This window comes from Gavialis gangeticus, unplaced genomic scaffold (assembly GCF_001723915.1).
Source record: "Gavialis gangeticus isolate Ggan-Ray unplaced genomic scaffold, GavGan_comp1, whole genome shotgun sequence".
Lineage (NCBI taxonomy): Eukaryota > Metazoa > Chordata > Crocodylia > Gavialidae > Gavialis > Gavialis gangeticus.
The window spans coordinates 27,260,674-27,282,484 of NW_017729026.1; the positions used below are offsets into that span (position 1 = coordinate 27,260,674).

A 21,811-nucleotide genomic window follows, 5' to 3' on the forward strand; every position below is an offset into this window, starting at 1 on the left:
TCCCACTCTTGCCAGCACCCGCTCCAAGCCCAGTCCCCACCAAGAAGAGCCCTGCACACCCCCAGCTGCAGCCCACCCTTCCCCATGCGGATCCGGGGAGTACACACCACCCTCTGTGCCCTCCCAGGGTGCAAGCAGCTGTGGTAGCAGCCTTCCCGTCGCAAGCCGTGACTCCAGCCCCTCCCCCATGCCCCACCTGGGCAGTGCTTGCCCCTGCCCCCTCCCTCACCACAGGAGATGTTTATCTGCCCCCCCCCATGGCCCTTCCCTCCCCTCCCACCACAACGGACTTACCAGATGCACCCAGCTGTATTGGAAATGGGATCGGTATCAGCCAATATGCCTCCTTAAAAATCAGCTATAGGTATTGGCCCCCAAAATCTCTATCATTGCACCCCTAATGAACAGCACAGGATGTAGTATGTTACGTAAAAGAAAGCAATAACAGAGGGTGGCATGCACTTGTGCATAAAGCATTCTCTACATACCTATGGCAAAGAGCAGAGGCCAGATTTTCTAAGCAATATAGTCCGGTGAGATTTTTCAAAGTGTCTAAGTACATTAGACATCTAACTCTTCTGATTAGCCTTCAGGAATGGTAGCTAGGCTCCTAACCTGTTTACATACTTTAAAAAATCTCATTGGGGTTTATCTGCATGTTTAAGCACCTTTGGAAAGTCTGGCCCTACGCTTCAGTACTAAATCCCATGGGCGCATCCAGATGAGCATGGCCATGTAGTATGTTGTGCTGCAAACACATCTGCAGTGCCACATACTGCACAGTTAGGTGTTCTCCCTGCTGCAAGGGCATGCTGCCTATGCATGCGCTGGTCCATTTTTTTTCCCATGAGTTTTCTTTGCATATCCCGCAGAAGAAACCCATGGGGGGGTGGGGAAATGGAGCAGCACACAAATAAGCAGGATGTGCTGCTGAAAATCAGAGCCTTGCTGCCCAGAGCCATGTTGTGGCTGCCAGCCAGGATCTGCCCAGCAGGACACTGCTGCTGTAAGCTCAGGAGGCCCCCAGGACCCCAGGTAAGGCTGCTGGGGCCAGGACAGTGCTGGCCCCAGCCTCCCCTACTGCCCCCGGGATAACTTGCTGTGTTCCAAAGCACACCTGATATAGGCATTCCCTGAGGACAAGTAGCACTGCTACTTGGATGTTTGGTTCCCCAGGGACATGCTCTTCTGAATGCAGCCCATGTGTCCAATACTTGAGATATGGTCACTGTAAGATAGCATGCCTGCCCAAGTTATTCCACTTTCAGCGTTTATACCAGTTTTTAATGGAGAGGAAATTGTAAGTAGTTACAGCTTAGATTTTTTCTGTTTGGCAAGAAGAAGTTTCTTAATCATACCTCTTTCCACCATTTTCTTTACTTGAGACAAACCTTTCATTTGGTTGCAATCTCTGCTCCTCTACCCATGTACCTGTTAATCTGCCTCATGCCACCTCTTTAGTATTACTAGTATATTGCCTTGCTTCAGTCTGTCCCAAAACACTCATCTCTCTCTCTCTTCAGAGCTCTTTATTTTGCCTTGCAGTTTCTAAACTTTGTAGTTTCCTTCAAGTGCATGATGGTGTTCCATACTGTTCCATTTATAAACCAATCCACTGCACTCTTTATGCAGCTCTACTAATCTCCTTCCCATACTTCACAATTCAGTTCAGAACTGTCACGGTTATTTTAAAGTTCTTCTCAGAGACTTACTTAAGCCTGTGATTCTCTTAAGAACTCCTTCTGACTTGTTCAGTATTTCTGAAACAGCCTTTTCCTCTGCTTCTTCCCCTAATCTTATTTGTGCTTGTATCTATAAAAATCTCTCTGAAACTCCTGCACTCTGAAACAGTCTTCCAGTACTATATGTTATTTTATTTTAACACATCTTCCTTCCCTGTATTTCTTAATTTTTCCTCTTTTTTGCTGACATTACAAATAATCAATTTTATTTACAATATGTTATATTTAAACTAATGGATTCTGCATTTACATGTGGTATTTTGGTTCAACCTCCTGGATACAAAAAATCATGAACTAAATATAGACGTTGGATTTATAACACATTATAACCTGCCTAACACCTGACTCCTCAGGTATCTCTCCACTATTTACCAGCCCCATTCATTCCCCTCCGCCTCCCCCCACCAGCCTCTCTCTCACCTACTGACTCATCAATGAGCATCTTCACTGACTGGCTTTTTTGTATGCATACCAGCCTCTGACTTCTTTACTATTCATTCCATCCAGTAAGAGCACACACCAACTGCAAATGCTTCCTTAGCCTGATGAAGGGTATTTATACCCGAAAGCTTGTAAAGAAGAATTTTTCCAACTATTTGAGTTGGTCTAAGAAAAGTTATCAGATTTACCCAAGGAACCTTGTCTGCCCATGTCCTTAGATCAGATGTCATCTACTTGTCGCAGGCTGCATCTGGGTGCCACAGTTCAAGATGGATGTGGACAACCTTGAGAGGGTCCAAAGGAGGACCACTCATATGGTTAGAGGCCTGCAGGGAAGGCCCTGTGAGGAAAGGCTGAGGGACATGGACCTTTTCAGCTCTGCAAGAGAAGGATGAGGAGGGATCTTGTACACAAATTCACCAGGGGTTGGGGGGAGTGAGGAGTAGCAGGGAATAGGAGATTCTCTGTTTACCAGAGAGCCCTTTGGAATAACCAGGAATAACAGCCACAAGCTGACAGAATGTAGGTTTAGGTTGGATATCAGAAAGAACTTCTTCATGGTTAGGGTTGTCAGAATCTGGAACAGGCTTCCAAGGGAGGTGGTGCTATCCTCTACCTTGGTGGGTCTTCAAAAAGAGACTGGACAAGCACCTGGCTGGGGTCACATGACCCCAGCACTTTTTCCTGCCATGGGCAGGGGGTTAGACTCGATGAGCCATTGAGGTCCCTTCTGACCCTAGCATCTATGAATCTATGGCTACAACCTATACCCATTCTCTTTGAAAAGCTTTGTTATTTTTCTTGACTTAAACTCCCAGGAGAATGAAGTATCAGAATTTTTATAACCGAGCTATCTCCGAAAGCGAAGCTAACATTTCATGGCATTCACATGCAGTCATTTCTACCTTGCATTTCATTTGCAGCCATTTGTACTTTGATTTGGCTACAAGAGGGGTGCTCAACCTGCAGGCCACAGGCCAAATGTGGCCTGCAGAGCCGTTGCATCTGGCTAGTGGGGCTCCCCAGGGTCTGGAAATTTTGGCAGTGGTGAAAGCAGTGGCCATTAATGCAGCACTTTTCTTTCTGGTAAATTCCCAAACCCCAAGCCCTGTGCAGCTGGAATCAGGGATGGGTCTGCCCCCTTCCCCTAGAAGGGCCAGGTTGGGGCCACAACATGCCCCCGTCCCCCCTACAGTACTGAGTTTAGGTGCCTTTATTCCGTGGGGCCACACTGGGGCTGGCCTGCCCCCCCTCCCTTCTGCACAGCCAGATGGTGCCTGCCTGGCCTATCCTGAGCACTGTATCAGTATCACTGGCCAGATCCAGCTTGCCGATGGACTTGGTACTGCCCATCTGGCCCTGAAAAGGTTGAGAACCACTGGGTTAGAGGGTTCATCTTCCTGTTAATAGTTCTACCCAACTATGGAGAATAGGCAGAATACTATATACAACAAATATCAGAAGTTGACAATTTTGAATTTATTGCACCAGTTGAAAATAGCCAACCTGGTAGTTATGATCCCTAATTCTCTAGGCAAAGAATTGTAATGAAAATACAGCAACTTTAATAAGGAAAAGTCCCACCAGTGGAAAACAGGTGTAAATCACTTCCATTTGAATACTTTTATCTCATTTGCTGCCTCAGTCAGGTTCTACCATCAAAACATCTCAAACAGTTGTATTTTATTTTAGTGTTTTATCAGACCTGTTGTCTCTCAGCTTTTACCTTTAAACAAAAGACAATGACAGGACTTCTAGAGCATAACAAAACACTGTTTTAAGAATATACAGCTGTAAGTCTATTCTCAGTATATTGGCAGCCAGAGGGCTATTCAGCACAAGGGCAATTTAGGTATGATAGCTGGAAAGGAGTAGGCTAGAGCTACCCTGATTTGGTCACCATACCCCAAGGTATGGTGCAGGAGCATGTCTCCTGGAGCTCTTACACAAGAAAGGCCTGTCACCTTATTACTACTGCTTTTAACAAGTGCACCAACTCCCTTTAAGTTGCCGAATTTTAGCCGATTTTGGATTTAAACTTCATTACTCAACAAGAAAGGTTTCTACACCTCCCTGCCTTTCTGCCATCTGACACCACCAGGAAAGGAATCCTGCCTGATCTGCACATTGAAGAGCAACTCAAACACACTCTCATGAACCCAGAGGAACAACAGACTTCCACCTTCAGCTTCCTCAATGCAAAAACAAAGTTTATTTTCTACCTATGGGGTACCTATGGACTTTTTACCATCTTTAATTTTCCCTGAGCCTGAGGAAGGGTGTGGGGCCCAGAAAGCTTGCAGAAAATTTCTTAGTTGGTCTAATAAAAAGTATCATCTGTGAACCAAGAGTTCTAGAGTTTTGCACTCCAACTCCCTTTATAGTTCTGTGCAGCTTAGGAGATGAGCAATAGTGTCACCCCCTTAAGATACTCGGTGCCCTTGAGGGAGTGGGGAAAAACTCCCTGCACTCCTTTTAGCTACATAGCAGGGGTAAAGCAATCCTGTTCTCCCCCCTCTTCTCAGGTACAGAACATCTTCTGCAGGGCCAGATAGAAACAGCCTCTAAGTGACTGAATACTGAATAGCTTAATGAGAAGTCTGTTAGAATAGATTGTGATGTGTTGAGAACCCCAGAGATAAAATGAATACCTTACTTTAAACAGCTATGTTAAGCAATAAACAAATACTTTGCTTTAAAAACGTTCTGATTTTTAAAAAATATTTTATTAAAGCAATGTTATGCTTTTTTAATTTCCATTAATTTCTCCCTTTCTTTTTTGTTTTCTTCTTTGCTGTCCACATAACACCAGTTAACATTATAAGATCAAAGACATGGTTACAGAATTGGCACCAATGAAATACTTTGGGATAGAAAATGTTTCATGGCATGCTGCACATAAATTGTGTCAAATGTTATGGAATTCTCTGCGTGTGTGCATGTGTAATTCTATTCTCTTCAACTATGTTGTTACTGATTGGGGTGAAACAACCGGTCTTCTGGACCTGCTTTGAGTCCTGACACCACCTTTAGTTAATTTTTGCAACAATTTTTCAGTTAATTCAGCATCCCTATCTGAAAAAAAATAGCAAAACGGTGTGTTCAAGGAGGATAATTCTTATAGCTCTTAAAAATTCATGAAACCTCTCTTTTTCAGAAAAAATTTTCCTTGCCGTGATAAAGTCTTTTTTTGGTTCTTTATCACTGAATTCACTGGATTCTTACCTCCTTTCACCTCCTCTACACTGATTTATTATTTTTTCCCCCCATTATTTCTGATTTTTGCTAAATCTGTAGAGTTTAGTCTGTGCTGAAGCCCATGTAAATCTGGGCTGGCTAAACTAGATATTTTTTCATTTACATACTCATGCTATTTATTGCAATGTAGGCATATGCTTAGTGTTGCTGCATCCCTTCACCTTACTTCCAGTATGAGGAAAGATTCTGTATTACTTTTAAATGTAACAATATACCTATGTTATCAAGCTTTGACATGAAAGCTACATTCTTTTACTGAAGCCCCTCTTGGCTAATAGCCAAGTATACTATTCAGAATCTTTAACTGCTAAATTTCCAGCAGAAGTATTTTACTTATGTCCTATCCTATACAGGATGTTGATTACTCTGGGTAAATACTAAATATTATCTGTCTCAGTTTGTGGCCAGCCTCTGTGCTTGAAGTTACAATTGGAATTTTATGTCTCCAGAATAATGGATATCTGATATTGTTCTTCTTTAATCCAGCATTTTTGAACGATAGAGAAGTAAAACATTTAATCTGCAAGACCAGTAGTCACCACAGCCAGCTCACAGTTGAATATTTATTCTATATTTGTGTCTGAGACATTTTGCAATAGTTCCTTTGGTCTAAAATGCAGATGTACACTGTTTGATAAAGAGATGAATTAGTTGTGTGAATTTCACTTGAAAACTATCAGTGCAAAGAGCAAGGAGGTAAATGTCTGACTTGAGAAGGGATGAGACAAAAATACTGCCTTTGTTATAAAATGGAAGAAAGGGCATAGGTTGGGCTTCGTTTCTTTTGAATGTGATTGAAACATTCTTTGTGGCTAGAGCTGATGGTGCTCTGAGAACATCAAATAAGCATGGAATTTTGAAACGTACATCTTTAAAAGATAAATTTGACAGCTCTCAACTTTACATTTCTGTGCATCCCTATTTATTTTAATTTCCATTTTCATGATAAATCAAAATTAGAAATTGGGAAGTTAGACCTTCCAATCTAATAGTGTCCTTTATTAGCTTGCTTCTGTTTTTTATATCTTTCTTCATTTGCCGCCTTATTGGATAATTTAGTTTTAGTTTTAAAAGTTTTGCACGGTACTACTTGTTACATTTTTGCATAACCATTTTGGCCTCCTTACCTTTTTTCTGTTTAAATTTGGACAGATTTAAAATGCAATTGAATAGTTTCCAAATATTGTTAAACATGTTTCACTCTTAAAATGTAGGAAAGCTACATAAATCGTGTACTTGTACTGACCTGTTATAGTGGGATGGTTCATTGTAAAAATACTTTCAGAAAGATTGGTGTAGAAGAAGTGGTAAGCAGCAGGATGATGGAATCAATAAACAGTACCACACTGAGAGATAATGCTAATACCAGGAAAATAAAGAAATGATACAGAAACTAGAGCAATTAGTAATCTGAACAGAGAATATAATTAAAAATATAGAGCTGATTCACAGCGATGAGAGGAAGGACCTTGAAACTAATAATTTAATGAAGGAGAGAAGAAAATGATATTATAAAATCAAAGCTGTTAGGCTTTTGGGGTTGCAATATGATAGGAGTACAAAGACGACAAATGTGAACAGTACATTAAAGACCATGTCTTGTTCTCAGGTACTTTATTTCCAGCAAGACCTTGACCAAACATTTTTCTAAAAATGGGATGGTGGGCTACCTTTCATCATAATTTCATGTAGTGAAAAGAGTTAAGAAAAGAGCCCAAAAAGCAATTTAGAAGGTTGGAATGCTTCATGAAAGATTTAGAGAGTCATTTGTTATTGAATTACTTCATTAATAAGCTTGATGATTTGCTGTAAAACTTGGCATGGTAGCATACCTACTCTAACTAATAATAAAGTACTCATTTTTAATTGAAAGTGGATTTGAGTTTTGAGCTTCTGATGGAAAGCCATTTACAGGCTTCTGCTTTATTGCATAAATGTATTTGTCATGGTGGGGAAGCAATAAAGGGGATTTGGGGTAGTTCAGGGAAGCTGTGTGCACGATTCTAAAAATAAATCTGCATATACACCTAAATCCTGACTGTGGGCCTCTTTGGGCATACTGCCAATAGGCAGAACTATGCCATGCAAGCTAAATGGCCTTGAGAACTTGTATAGTAAAGGCCAGTATGACATTACCACAATTATTTTCACTTTTTTCTTAAGAATCCAGAGCTGAAAAACTCTGTGCTACGTAAGAGCACTTTACCCAGTAAATAACCAAGACTTGCAAAACCCCAATCATCTTGCTAATTTCAGAATTTGGGAAAGGACCTTTTATTTAGAGAGCAACTACATTGTTGTTTACAATAGAAAACTCCTTATTTCAGCTAGTTCTTTGTCTGTTGGTACAGTCCAATAAGGAAACATTTGTTTAAAAACAATGAAGAATAGTCAATGGAAAGCTACATGACCCTATGGAGACTTTCTTATAGGAATATAATTCCAGACCAAATCTCTAAAGAATTGCCACCAGTGTATTGAAATATAAGCACAGTAATAGCTACTAAAACTAGTACTCTACTATCCATTGTTATTTGGCTGTTCCTGTTATGAAACAAATTAGTTTTGTTATGCTCTTGCAAGGCTGTTGATGGTTTTACTTTGTTCCTTAAAGTTGATTTTTTTTTTTTCCTTCTCCAGCTGCAACCACATTAGAGACTTGACAGGAGGCACATTGATCCACTTAACGCTAATTGTTACGGAGTGGCATTCATGTTTGTATTTCAAATGGTTTTATTATTTAAAGACACATCTACTACTTCAGAATTTCCAGCTTTCACCCTGAAATCGATTAATTTCCTTACTTTCCAACTCCATTCATCAAAGCAAAGAAAACAGTATAATTTACACTAACTTCTTGTAAAGCACTTGCCAAATTTATATCAGCATCTACACCCCTTGCTGCAGATGTTTCAAATTTTCACTCCAATTTGTTGCTGTTGACCTCATTCTTTGTTTAATTGTTTTTTGGGCAGTCAAGCCTCAAACACATTTCTCAGCAGGGCTTTGTCTGTTCTTTTTTACAGCTTATAACTTAAATGTGAGACTTCCAGTTCTTACTGTTTTGCTGTTTCTATAGCAACCAAACCTGTGCAAACCTAGCAGTATCACTTTGTTTCACAGCTGGCATTTTGTGCTCTCAGTAAGGGGAGAGTTTTAGGGAAGCACAGACTGTTTAATTGGCATGTATCTGGGTCATAAGTGTTGACATTATTGTAGAGTTGCATCATCTTTTATTAAGAAGTTAATGATTCAGAATGGAGCGTTCGGTAGCATGTCTTTTTTTCCTTTGAGTGAAATACCACCCTTTTAGGGAAGAGATGTCCATGATTTCTTTAATGTATTTCTTTGTTTCTGGTCTCTTGTATGCCATGGGCAGCACAGCCCTTGACAGTCTCTGACCTAGAATGGTCCTTTCTTCATCATATAAATAACTGCAAGACCTATTTCAACAATTATGGTGTTGCCTATACCTGTTTCTTAATAGTCATCTGCCTACAATATTATGTGTTTGGTTTTTTAAATCTCCCTCCTCCCCCTTTTTAATAACTACTACTTTATCTATCCTGGTTTTTTCAGCTGCCTCATCACCCGACCAAATCATGTCAAATCCAGTGTCTTTTATATAAGAGAAGCCATATCAAGACAAAATTGTTTGAGGCAGTCAAATATTGTGCACATCTAAACAAGTTTAGCATATTCTTCTTCCTTATACGTACATTTCGTCTCTTAGAAACAAGAGTTCCCTAAAGGAGAATTAATGGAGCTACTGTCTGACACTGAAATAAAGTCCCAAGACTCATTGTCCCAAGAGACTAGCATCTGGTTGACTATACCTCCTAGGCAGCCTAAAATATTCTTTTCATATCTTTCTCTCTTGATTCCTCTTTGGTAGTTTCTGAACTTATACACAGCTGCTCATATCATGTAGACAGTTTTTATGTAATAGAAAATTCCTACGTAAAATGATACAATCACATTTTCAGAAAATTGTAAAAGGCTGGATATGTAGAATATATTGTGGATGTGGGGATAAAAATTCACCTAAGGTCAGGCCTGGCCTTTTTCCTGTTTCTTTTTGTTTGTTTTTTTATTTTATGTTAAAATTTTAGTTACGTAGTCCAGACTAAATTTCTGTCATTAAATCTCAACATTTTATTTCTATGTGTGCTAAACAACTAATGCTCAGTTAAAACAGCTTCAGGAACGGTCTTTCACTTTGATATGAAGATGCCAAGAGATGGAGAATCCACCAGTTGGCTTAGAAGTTTTTCCTCTTGCGTAATCACTTTGTTGTTAAGTTTGTCGTTTATTCCTTATTGTTCAGCTTCAGCTTCCAGCCACTTACTCTTTTTATGCTTTTCTCATTGTCCCAGAGTCATTTAATAACAAATACTTTCCCCCCATAAATGAACTTTTACACTGTAGTCAAGTCACCTCAGTCTCTTAGATAAACTAAACATTAAGCTATTTAAATACTGCACCATAACCCAGCTGTTCGGTCATCTTTTTTACTTTTTTGGCTTGCTTGTCCTCTGTGACTAGTAAACCAAGAGTCGCTGCTTACCTGAATACAGTTCATTGTTCTGTTGGCATCTCCTCCTTTTCTCCGCCTCCTATCTCAGCTCTTTTTTCTGTGGTTACATATGTGTTTATGGTTTGTATATGAGGAAATAACTTTCAGTGAATATTCCACACAAGTTCCTCATGTTAACACCGGCCTCATACAGACCTTCAGTTTCTCAGAAGAAATCACAAGTGTACAAATGTTTAGGATTTTTCTCCCAGAGTAAAAATGGCTGCTCCAGGAGAAAAATAACTTGGGAACAACCAGGATTAAATCACTCTTGGGAGAATTTGTCCTGAGAGCACAAATATCTGTACACAGTACAGTCCTTCAGCATCTCAGGGTTCTTTGCTCCACCTCCCTTCTCCCCTCCCAGGAGACAGCATAACACTTGCTGGACTCTGCAGCTCCAGCTAAGGAGGGAGAAGAACATGCCTCCTTAGCAATCCCACATTGTGCTGCAGGGAGACGCTAGATGACCATTAGCAGTCTGGGTCAGCCCATTAGGGCTGTTATGTACACTGCTGCCATTTTGTCCCTAGGGAGATTGAGGGAGCACACTGAGATGTGCACAAGGGCTGCACAGTGTCTGCACTGCAAACTCTCTACTCTTTAGGGCTCAGCATGTGAATGTCTGTTCAGGCATCTCCACATACATTTTTGTACCAAGAGAACAAACTTGGAAGAATTCTCCCGAATCATTTGAACATGTGTGTGCAACCATTATTATTCCACACCATGATTTTTTTTGTCAATTTTAGAACTGGATTTAGCTAAACTACAAAAAGGCATGCTTAGTGTAGAACAAGAATATCTACACAGAGAGGGAGTTAATTCAGAAGACGTTTTGCATTCTTAAGTCTCACATTAGCTTTTTTTTAGCAGTAGCTTCTCCACAGAAGCCTCTTAGTTCAGCCAGCTGTGTGTGTAATGGATTTTCCTATTCTTCCCCTATCTTCCTGGCTGATGTAGAGCTGTTAGTTGCTTTGGATTTTTCTTTGCACATTGAGCCTCCCACTGAAACCAATTTAACGCAAGGATAGCCATGATCTTTTGAAATCTAGCCTAAAATACACTACTTCTTTGGGCTTTCTTTAGCCCTTAACCTGATGTCAGGCTTCTCTAGTTTGTTGTGTTCTTAACTTGCTTTATTATTCCCTGCATGTTACATTAGTAAAGATCAATATGGTGTTTTGCCAAAGGCTATAAATTCCTTTGTAATGCTTTCCAAAAATAAATAGTTGTGGAAATCGGTCAGTGTGATAGAGGCAATATATTTTATTAGACCAACTAGAATAGTTGCAAAAACAATTCTCTGTTTGCAAGCTTTTGGGTGCACACATCCTTCCTCAGGCAAAGGAGAATGAAAAGATTGTAAAATTTTTCCCAGGTAGGAATGAAACTTTGTCCTGCACAAGAGAGCTGGAGGATGGTATAAATTCTCCTAGATGGAAAAGTTCATTTTCTGCAAATTAGGCTTGGATAAAAGTTGGAGCAGTCTATTTACCTCAGAGGTGTCTGGTGGCAAGCAGGGTGTTGAATTTTGCATCTTTCTTGTTAAGATGTTTCATATTTTATTAGAGCAGTATTATGGTGACCAACAGATCTGCTCCCTCTTTTGAATTATGTTATGCCTCTGTTAGTGACACTGCCATTAAAGACCCCATACATTTCTAGGAGGAAGAGTTGGATTGCATTCTCAATCCAGTTTCAAATTTTATTGCTGTGATTTGAAAGGTGAGCTGTAAAGGATGAGGCTTGATCTTTGGATACCAGGTTGAATCTGTAAGGCTGGCTCTTATATTGCAAATCTCTTTGTTTATAAACAGGACAAATTTACTTGGAAGCATTTGAAAGACAATAAAAATAGAACCTTACAATATTCTTTTTACAGCATCACTTTTCATACTGAAATATTGATGTATTTCATAGCTTACATATGAAGATCTGCAGAAGTGTTTAGTAATATTGTATGCAACAGTAAGATCCTTTGGTCAGGCATTTGGTGCAAAATCCAGATTGGCCCCTTAGGCATTTCTGCTTATACACAGTGATGCCTACAAACTAGATACCTAGTCAGTGACTAGACTGTTGGCTAGTGCTTAGGCTAACAGTTCAGATGGTGAAGGGTTCCTGAATGGAATTTGCGTACTTTTCTGGGACAGTATTAATTCTGTGATTTTTAGCAGTAGTAGAATATAATAAAATTTTACTTGAACCTTAAGATAAATCGATTGAATTCGGAGGGTATTCAGAATCCTGTCTGTTGAGTAAGAAGGTTACAAGTTTGACTAGTGTTTTTTGGAGTGGAACTATACTTCAAAAAATTGCACTGGGGCCATGATGGTTTGTCCCAGCTGAATGATCTATCCTTAAGTTTATAGGTTGCATTTTCCCACTGTTAATTTTTACATGTGGTAGGTCTATCTGCACCAGTTTTTTAGTTTGTTTTTTAAATTATTGCTTATACTTGGAAATCTACTCCAAGATAAAAATCTTCTACTTCTAGTACTTAGGTAATCAGAATGTCCCTTGCACAGTCTGTGACACTTACTTTGCTTTCTGTGTTTTTGTTCCTCTCAAATTTGCCACAGTTCTCAAAGCAGCACTGCAAAGATGCTGTGAGGTACATGTATTTGAAAACAAAAAAAAAAAGCTTAAGTTAGGCACTCCTTGATATGTAACTTATACTAGTATGGAAATAAGAGGATATAGGAACTTTCAGATTTGCAGTCTTTTCTTCAGCTATAAGGGCACATCCACATCTGCAGGCATGTGAACTTGCAGGAGGTCAAACAGCAGCTGCACAAATTTGTGCTGGAGATTTGTGCCTCAGCACACATGGCTGAACATGCACTTTGGTCTGGGGCAAATTGTATTACTTGAGGCAAACTGACCCTGCCTAGCTCCTCCTAGGTCTTCAGCCACCTGGGTGGTGCACATGGGCCTGCTGCCTGTGTTGGCCCCAGCAGTATAAAAAGCTGCCCTGGTGACATGGGTGACTGGTGCCTCCTGATCCTGGGGGGGCACCAGCGGCTGATCATTGACAGCATGGGGCGTGGGGGTCCCCAGTGGCTAATCGCTGACCAAGGGAGGCTTCTCTTAGCATCCCCACATTCTTAGGGGGAACACTAGCCATCGCCTCTCACTCCCCAGCCGGTGAGAGCCTATGCATCGCCTATGCCTGGTGAGCAGCTCAGAGCTTCTGAAGCCCGGCCAGTTGGTATCTGGGTACTCTAGCCCCTTGTGCCAGCTGGACTGCTGAAGCAGCCCTAACCTAGAGTACCCCCGTGCCCTCTACTCACTGCAGCAGTCTGGCATTGGGGGCTGCTGCCTGTTTGCGACCTGCTGTCACCTACGACAGCATCACCTTGGACCTGCGATCCTATGGTTGTATGCCTGCCGGACCCAGATGGGGTCTGCACAGCCACCTGGGCTGTGATATGGGCACTGCACTCTGGGCTAGCTACCAGCAGACCCTGGCTGCACAATTGGCCTTTGGGTGGCACAGCGGTCATGTCTTTTGGTGCCCCCACTTTGCCATCTGGGCAGCTGTTGCCCAGAAGATGTGCTTGTTGCAGTGGCGCACTTCAGATTGTTGAAGCATGTCCTCCTGGCCCCAAATGGCCAGCAGGTCAGCCAACTCATTTGCCCTCCAGCTGCGTCCCCGCTGCTGGCCCTGCATGGACTCCTCTGCCCGGGTCCCGCCACTTGCCTCACTAGCAGAAATCCTGGTGTTCCCTATTTAAAAATTGCAGCTTCTCTGATTTAAAAAACCCAAATTCTCTCATTAAAATACCCCAAATCTGTGTTCTTCCATGATCAAAATGAAACACCACTGCATACAGAGAGAGCAATATGCCTGCATATAGAGGGCAATGTTTTATTGATCTATTTATGATTTTAAAGCAGTTTGGAAGCCTATTAGTGCTTCTGTCATCATAAAACAGGTTCTAAATATCTGTACACTTTGGCATTTGCTTTTGGTTTTTTTTATCATAGAAAAATCAGAGCTGCCCCCACCCCCTTCCCTCACTAGGATGTGGGGCGCTGAGCAGCACTGATATGCCAGTGTCCTGCCCCTACCCGTGCCTCTCGCTTCCAATCCACAGCCCCACCAGTGCCCCTCACTCCTGACCCTCAGTCCCTGCCTGCCCCCACCAGCTCTCTCCTGGCCTCAGCTCGATCCCAACACCTGAACATGAGTCCAGCTGCAGCTGTCCCACCCTCTGCTTTGTGGTGCTTAGCAGTGCCAGCTCTTGCTGTTCTGCCCCCTGTGCCTGTGGCCAGGCCCCAGCAATCCCCATGGTGTTCCTGAGAAGCCTTCAACTGGGGCTCAGGGATTGAGTTGGGCAAGCCCCTTCCCTTCCCTTCCTTTCCTGTCCCTTCTTCCCCCCCTGCCCCCACAGGCTGCTCTAGGGTGACAAGGGGGCTCCAAGTCCACTTTTGGCGGCCCCTCCTATCCAGAGCAATCCTCCATCCCCAACCCCTATGTATCATACACACACCCCTGCTGCCACTTCTAGCCCTCGCCCCAGCCCATCACACCCCCCAAGTGGGTCCTCCCCTACCCGCATATCCCTACTTGCCTGGGACAGTCTGGGTCCAAGCCACTGCTGCAGCCTTGCTCCACTAATATTTGCCCCATCAGCCTAAGGAAGCATGTTGGAGCAGCAGGGGCATGGGGAAGCCATAGAGATGCTCTGGATGGATGCCAGAGTGTCTCCTTGGGGGACCCAGCCTCTGGTTGTTTCTGGGCACACTCCTGGGTTACTCCCTGAGCATCTTTTTTCTGGCATGGTTTTTTTTTGTTTGTTTGTTTTTTATCCCAGGATTTCCTGGTATCAAATCTAGAGTCCACACTGCAAATATGCAGTGAAGGGAACATTTTTTTCGTTCCTAGCATGCCTCTTGCAGTGTCTCAAACTGCTTTGAGACGCCACAGCAGGCACATTCTCTCTTGTCTGGGCACAGCCTAAGAGGTGAAAATTTGTCCTAAAGAAAATTTCTTAACATGCATTTGTGTTCTTGTCTCTGTCAGAGGCTAAATAAGAATCAGCGTCTAGCTAATGCTGTACTTTCGTTAGAGCACTCTGCAGTTGTGATGCTTTAAGAATGTTTACACTGTAGATACACAGAGATGAAAAGGATTAAATACTAAATACAGTAAAAGTAGTGTGACATATTTTCTAATGACTCTTTTGCTAAGACATTTTTTCAAGGAGTCGTCCATTTCAAAGGGTCTTCCAAACTTGTGAACCACACAAGTTTTGCCTTGATAGTTAGACCAATGTGCTCTTTGGACATGCTTTTGAATTGGAGCCTTGTATTATATTGCCACAAACTGCAGATTACCTGATGCTACCGACATCCTGCTGACTTGCTAGAAACAATATTTTGACACTTTATGAAATTATTTAGGAGTTTGAAGTAAAGTTGGGCCTGACCTCCACTAGAAACCCAATGTTAGCTTCTGGTATCAGCTTGTGATAGCAGCTTATTTAGTATGTGCTGCTAATATACAGATATATAATAAATGATATTCTGTGCTCCACATCTTTTCCACTTGAGATAGCTACTTTGAATATACCTACATAATAACTGTCTTTATACATCTACTGTACTATATACTTCAACTTCTCAGATGCTTTGAACTTGGACAGTGTTTGCTATTGCCCATTTTATATTTCAAGCAGAAGTTTGCCCTTTTAAATGGCATATTCCATTACAGGTGAAAGAACTGGCTTTGTGTGTGACCACAGATCAAACATTGTCTTTGCCATCTTTTAGATTACTGAAAAGCCCATGCTTTATTTCTGCAAATAACTGTGGGCTAAAATTAACACCCTTCCTGATGATTGCATCCTCTGCTAAATCACTTTGAGAAAATCTCATGCAGATAGAAAACCTGTAGGGATAGAGTGGGATACAGAGGAGCGCTGTATGCACCTACAGGAGTACTTAGCATATTATGGGTGCCTAAATCCAAAACAAACAAAAAAAAGTCCAGCTTTGACAAGTGGTATGGAGAGCACCCTGACCCAGAATATTAAGTAGCCAGGTGGTTAGGGCACTCTGCTGAGAAATGGGAGACATAAGTTTGAATCACCTCAGGCTGAGGAGAGCCCAGAACCCTGGTCTCGCACTTCCCGGGTGAATGTTCCAACAACTAGGTAACTGGGCTGAAAATTAGAAGTATCCTGTCAGTTAGATGCATTGCACTTGGCCATTCTGACTGGGTGGATGGGGATTCCTATAGCCCTGAGTCAGCTGGGGCTGGACCTCAGACATATTTACCAGTTTAGTGTTTCCTCATGGTCACCTGTGCGTAGCTCTGTGCTCAGCATCTGAGTTCTCTCAATTATCTTTTGGAGGTGTCCCATGTTTCCCCATTGACTACATATGAAGCTAGACATCTAGCCTTGTTTTTTTGAGTCCCATGGCTGGGACCAGATCCTTATTTTCAGGTATTGACAGAGGTTGATCATGCTATACTTTTAGATGGTGTCTGGTAAAAGTATTAGGGAGGGGGAGATTTCTGATGGGTATTCATCGTGCGGTATTGGTCAGTTGAGTTTCTCCTTTTTGTTTTCCAGAAACCAGCAAACATTCTGGTAATGGGAGAAGGTCCTGAAAGAGGAAGAGTCAAAATAGGTAATGCTTTTCAATAATGCTTTCATTAGCTGTGCAACACATAATTAAAAATATTATTTGACATAATGTAAAGTAAAATCCATGTTGTTTTTAAAGGAATCTGTATGCAACATGACAAACTGTGGACCTCTGTCAATGAGTCAGTCTTAAGAGGTTGGCAGTTTTCAAAAAAATAGTGTAGACGTGTATATGAATAATAATGGCATCTGTAGGTCCATTAGATAAGATAAAATGCAGGAGCTATAAACATTTTGATTCTTCAGCACAAATCAGCGACTGACTGCCTGCACACAAATAGAAATTTCCCTATGGGCATGTAAGGGTACGTGCAGATTAAGTAGCTACTTCAAGGTGACTGGTAACTTGTCCTGAGGGAGGTGAAAGGATTGAGGGCTAAGCTATTAGAGTTTTGCTTTCACCTACCACAGGGTAAATCATGCACAATGGTGGTTACTCTGTAGCAGATGTGCAATAAATCCCCACCTTCTCTTACCATAGGGTGAATAAATTGTCTACCCATTACCTTATTAATACCATCCAGCCTAGGAATTCCTGCAACTATTATGAAACTTTTTTGCACTGGTGACAGTTGGAGGCACTGCATTTACTCACATACCACATTTACCTTTTCCCTCAAAACCAGTTCTCCAAAACTGGGGCTGTCTTAAGCAGAAAAGCTGGTTTGTTTTTGTTTTGTTTTTGTCTTTGCAGGAATAGAAGCAGGGTTGAATAGAAACAAACAGAAACAGTGCTCTAATGGCTCCCAAAATGGCTCCTCCTTGTCTGTCCCAGCAACAAGGACAGTCCCATGTTCACATTTCACAGCTGCAGTAACTATTAGCTGCAACTGAGCTGGCTTAGCTGTTGCATGTGGTCTGTAGTATCATGAGGCTTGTTGTATGGAAACAACAATACTATTTACTGGAGCTTATGTAAGGGCTGTTTGCAGTGAAGAAGTTGGTCTTGCCAGTGCTTTTGCAAGGGTCTGGGGCCTAGTCTTGTTGCCTCACCCAGACTTGTCTCCTGGGATGCCACACTTTCTGGACACTGTTTCCTGGAGGACTTACTCTGACACATAGTTGGCCGTGACTGAAAAAACTTTTCCCCTGCATTTTCCCTTCCAAAAGCAAAGTGCATGTCTTATTTGGGGGTATGTGGTGTGTGAGAAAATACAATAGTTTACTTGACTAGAAAAATCTCTTGCTTAGTATAGTCTGGCACTCTGCATTCCAGGTTGCTGAATTTAACAATGCTTGACTTTATTGTGTAGGCAGTTTCTAGAAAAGTACTTTAAAATATTTGATATTTTTTAAAGAACTGCAGAGAAATAATTATGTTAAATTAGTTAAAATTAGTTAAGTCAGTTTCACTATGTAGGGTGGGGTGGGCAAAGTCTGGCTTGAGGGTTGGATCTAGCCAGCAGTGGTCTCCATTTCCCAGCCACCCCTGCCCAGCTGTCTGGGGCCGGTTTCTGTGGAGACTCCAGCAGCAGCTGCGCTGTGCTAGCATGGGGCCTGGGTTTCTGTAGACACCGGCCCCAGCAGTGCTGGCAGGGAGCTGCTCTGGGGTTGGGCTGGGATCTTGTAGGGGTGACAGTGTGGTCCTGAGCCAGGACAGAGCTGCAATCTGCAGCCTACATGCTCCGGGCAGGGGCATGCAGGCAGCAGGTCGTGGCTTTGCCTCAACTCCTTGCACAGTGACAGCATGGTCTGGAGCTGGGGCAGAGCCACAGTCTGCAGCCTGCATGCTCCAGGCACATAGAATAAAATATAGAATATAATTGGGGTCCAAGCAGTCCACATCCTGGAGTGTTTATTCAGAATTCACACTTTTAATTCCTTCCTAGTGTTTTTATCATTATTAACAAGTACATGCCTAGATAACTCCTTATCTTCAGTACTATTGTATCATTTTTGAGTTATGCAAGTTGATTGCATTCCAAATTTATCTCTGTAACAATATCCTTTAACTGGTATTCATTGACTTATGACAGAATTTAGGGGCCAATTTTTCAGTCTTCTTACTTTTAAAGCGTTCTTACTCTTAGAGCTAGTTGAAGTCAGTGGGTAATGCTTTGTCAAGGCACTGACTGGTCTAACTTCTTGCCTCTTTAAATGATTTCTCCAAATTAGTATTAAGGAAGTTTATACTGTGATAATCCTAGTCTCGTTCCATAGGTAAATAGCTATCAGTCACAAGAGCTCTTGGTTCAGAAGCTTTCAAAAGCAGTTAATTCACTAAAAAGGGGAAGGGGCAAGTACATTTTAGTTTTATGGGCATAAACTTAATTGGGGCAAGGAAATTAACCTGAGCAGTTTCCGGCTTCCTGTAATCAGAGACCCGATGAAGAATTTCTTGCATTTGAAAGTTTGCATAACTGGTCTGATAGTTGGTAAAAAAAAAAATCCTTGCCTCTTGAATAATTTCCAGAGCTCATTTGGACAATAGTAGTATTGTACTACAATTTTGTGTACTGTATTATAGTTCCACGATGAAGCCACTTAAATGAGACAAATTTATTCCAAGTGTTTAGTGATGAATTGGGGCCAGGGTTATTTGAAGAAATTCAACTTGGTATCTAGTTAACTGTGATTTTGTAATGGTCGGTGTTTATTAGGTCATATTTTCCACTAATAAAGAGACAACAAAATAGCAGCACTGTTCTTGTTATTTTATGATTCATTATGTACAGTCAAATAAGAGTCTTAATATTCATTTTCCAGCTGACATGGGTTTTGCCAGATTGTTCAATTCACCTCTAAAACCATTAGCAGATTTGGATCCAGTCGTGGTGACATTCTGGTACAGAGCTCCAGAACTGTTACTTGGTGCCAGGCATTACACGAAGGCCATTGGTAAGTTACTACGAAGGGAAGTGGTATATCTATATATTTCCTAAATAAGCTTGAAGGTTACATAATATGATATTGCTGTATGTTGGCCAGTGGAGCTTGCTGGGACTTGGGTGGTCTGCAGGGTCAGATGCATAGGGAGGGAGAAGACATGTCAGTGTTGGGGCAGGAACAGTGAGGACAGGATGCAAGGCTATTCTAACGGACGCAGGTCTCACTGTCTGAGAATATGCAGAATTCACCTTGAAGAGCTCCAGTCAGAGGAGAGTGATTTTCATTTCTATCTGCAAGGAAATGTAATATTGTATTTACTTGAATCAAAGGTGAGGTTTTTTTCCCCATTCAACATGCTGGGGGTGACAGGGATGGGGGACAGCCCCTTGTATTGGATTTGAGTACAGGCTGGAGGGGAAAGCAGCAGCTGCTGCTCTAACTCCAAGGCCAGGGTCAGAGTTAGAGTCATAGTCACTGCCTCCCAAAGCCTGTATTCCCTGCTTCCTCTTACCTGCCCTCGCAGCCCTGGCACCTGCTGGGGTCCCAGTCCAGTCAGGGAGCATGGAGCTGCTGCTTCTGTGTGGCTGGGGTGGGACTGGAGGCAACATGTGCTTCGTGTTCCCTGCCCTTGCTGGATCTGGCCCCAGCAAGTGTCAGAGCTGCAAGGTGTTGGTGGAGAAAGGTAAGGGAATAAGCAGCAGGGGGGAGGCAGTGCATGGTGGAATCGCTGTGGGGAGGGGCAGGCAGTGGGGAGGCAAATTGGTGAGGAGGAGGTGCCCAGGGGTACAGGTACTGTGGGGGTGGGAGGGGCAGGCATCAGGGGGTGGCACAGAGGGGTAGGTGAAGGAGGGCAGGCACTGGGATGAGCAGATGGATGGGGGTGGGTAGAGGGGGTGCAAGCACCACAGGGGCAGACATGGGGTGTCCAGGCATCATGGGAGGGAGCAAGGGGACAGGTGGCAAGGGGCAGGATCTTGACACTTAACTCCTCTGCTGCCTGCTCTGCTGCTGCTGCTTGTCCCAGTGGGGATGGGGGGTTGTGGGGGGAGAATTTAATTTCTAGACATGGAAAATCTATAACAAATGTATTAATTTTCCATGTCTACAATCTTAATTTTTGGTTGTTCATCTTAAATTCAGAGTAATCTTGGATTCAGGTAAAATATGATCATTATGGGATAAAATAATGCCTTCTATCAATTAAACTGTACAGATAAATTAACTGATTAAAATGTTACTGCTGCTTTAAAAAAAAAACTTGGGTCCTGTAAAAACTTTCTGTGAATATGAGAATAGATCCCATAAGATTGTTAATCAAAAATACTACATTCTAATATGATAGAAACTTAATAAGTTCCACTGTTTTTTACTATCAAGATGTAACAAGGCAATATTAAAGTTTTACAATTTATTTGTGATAGGAACATATTTGAAGTATAGAGTGAATTACAAGTAAAGAAAGGACTATCAAAACTTTTTTTAGTAAAATACTCAGGGTATCTTGCTCCCTAGAGAAAACAGTCTACTCTAAGTTTAAACATTTTCCACAGAGTGAGATTGTGTTATCTGGTGTTCTTCAAGGTACCTCTTATTCACACAGTAATTATTATTATCCTTTGCTTACATCCTTTACACACTGGGTATTAAACACTGAAGAAATGATTACCTTCAGAACAAAGATCTCAATTATAGTCAATTTAGTCAGCTTAGTTGCTTAATAATATGCTATATTACAAAAGTATATAAAGAGATAGATGCATATCAATGGCAAAATTCTGTGAAAGAAAATAATACTAGCTTTAACAAGAAGTATCATTTTAGATTACAAGTGATAGTGAAATTTCTTAAGTTCTTAAGTTTTTGAAGATATTTGTGAGAACAGGCATTTGGTCCTTTTAAGGAATTGCATCAGGACTCGGGTCATTCTAAAGAATAAACAGTTAGAAAGTGTAATACCATATTTTATTGCATACCACATGCCCCCAAATAAGACACAAACCATGTTTTGGGAAAGGTAGAAGGGGGGTGGGGGGGAGATTTTTCCAGAATCAGGGCTGAATACAGGCTGCATGGAGGATGATCAGAGTTCACTCTTAAGTGTCACTGATTCTTTCTTTGCAAGCTGCATAGCTCAGGTTTTAACACTCTCCCAGCTTCTGCCAAATTTGTCCCTGATTCATGTGGCCCCTGGCATTGGTGACGCACAGGGAGTGCATGCATGTGTGCATGCATGTGCACATGCACCCCCTGAGATTGGTTGTGCCCCCCTGAGAGAAGCTGGTGGCAGCAATTAGCTGCTGGGG

At 41.9% G+C, this 21,811-nt stretch overlaps 1 protein-coding gene across 7 annotated transcripts in view; it reads left to right on the forward strand.

The window, feature by feature from the left end:
- Window positions 1-21,811, forward strand: part of CDK19 (cyclin dependent kinase 19) — a 281,950-nt gene that overhangs the window by 199,966 nt on the left and 60,173 nt on the right. For all 7 annotated transcript variants that reach the window (XR_002097931.1, XM_019520090.1, XM_019520086.1 and 4 more), the window contains 2 exons: window positions 16,605-16,662; window positions 19,386-19,517. Coding sequence is in view for 6 of the 7 variants with exons in the window: in XM_019520090.1 (XP_019375635.1) it covers window positions 16,605-16,662; window positions 19,386-19,517 (190 nt within the window). In the remaining variant the exon portion in view is untranslated. The remainder of the gene's footprint in view (window positions 1-16,604; window positions 16,663-19,385; window positions 19,518-21,811) is intronic.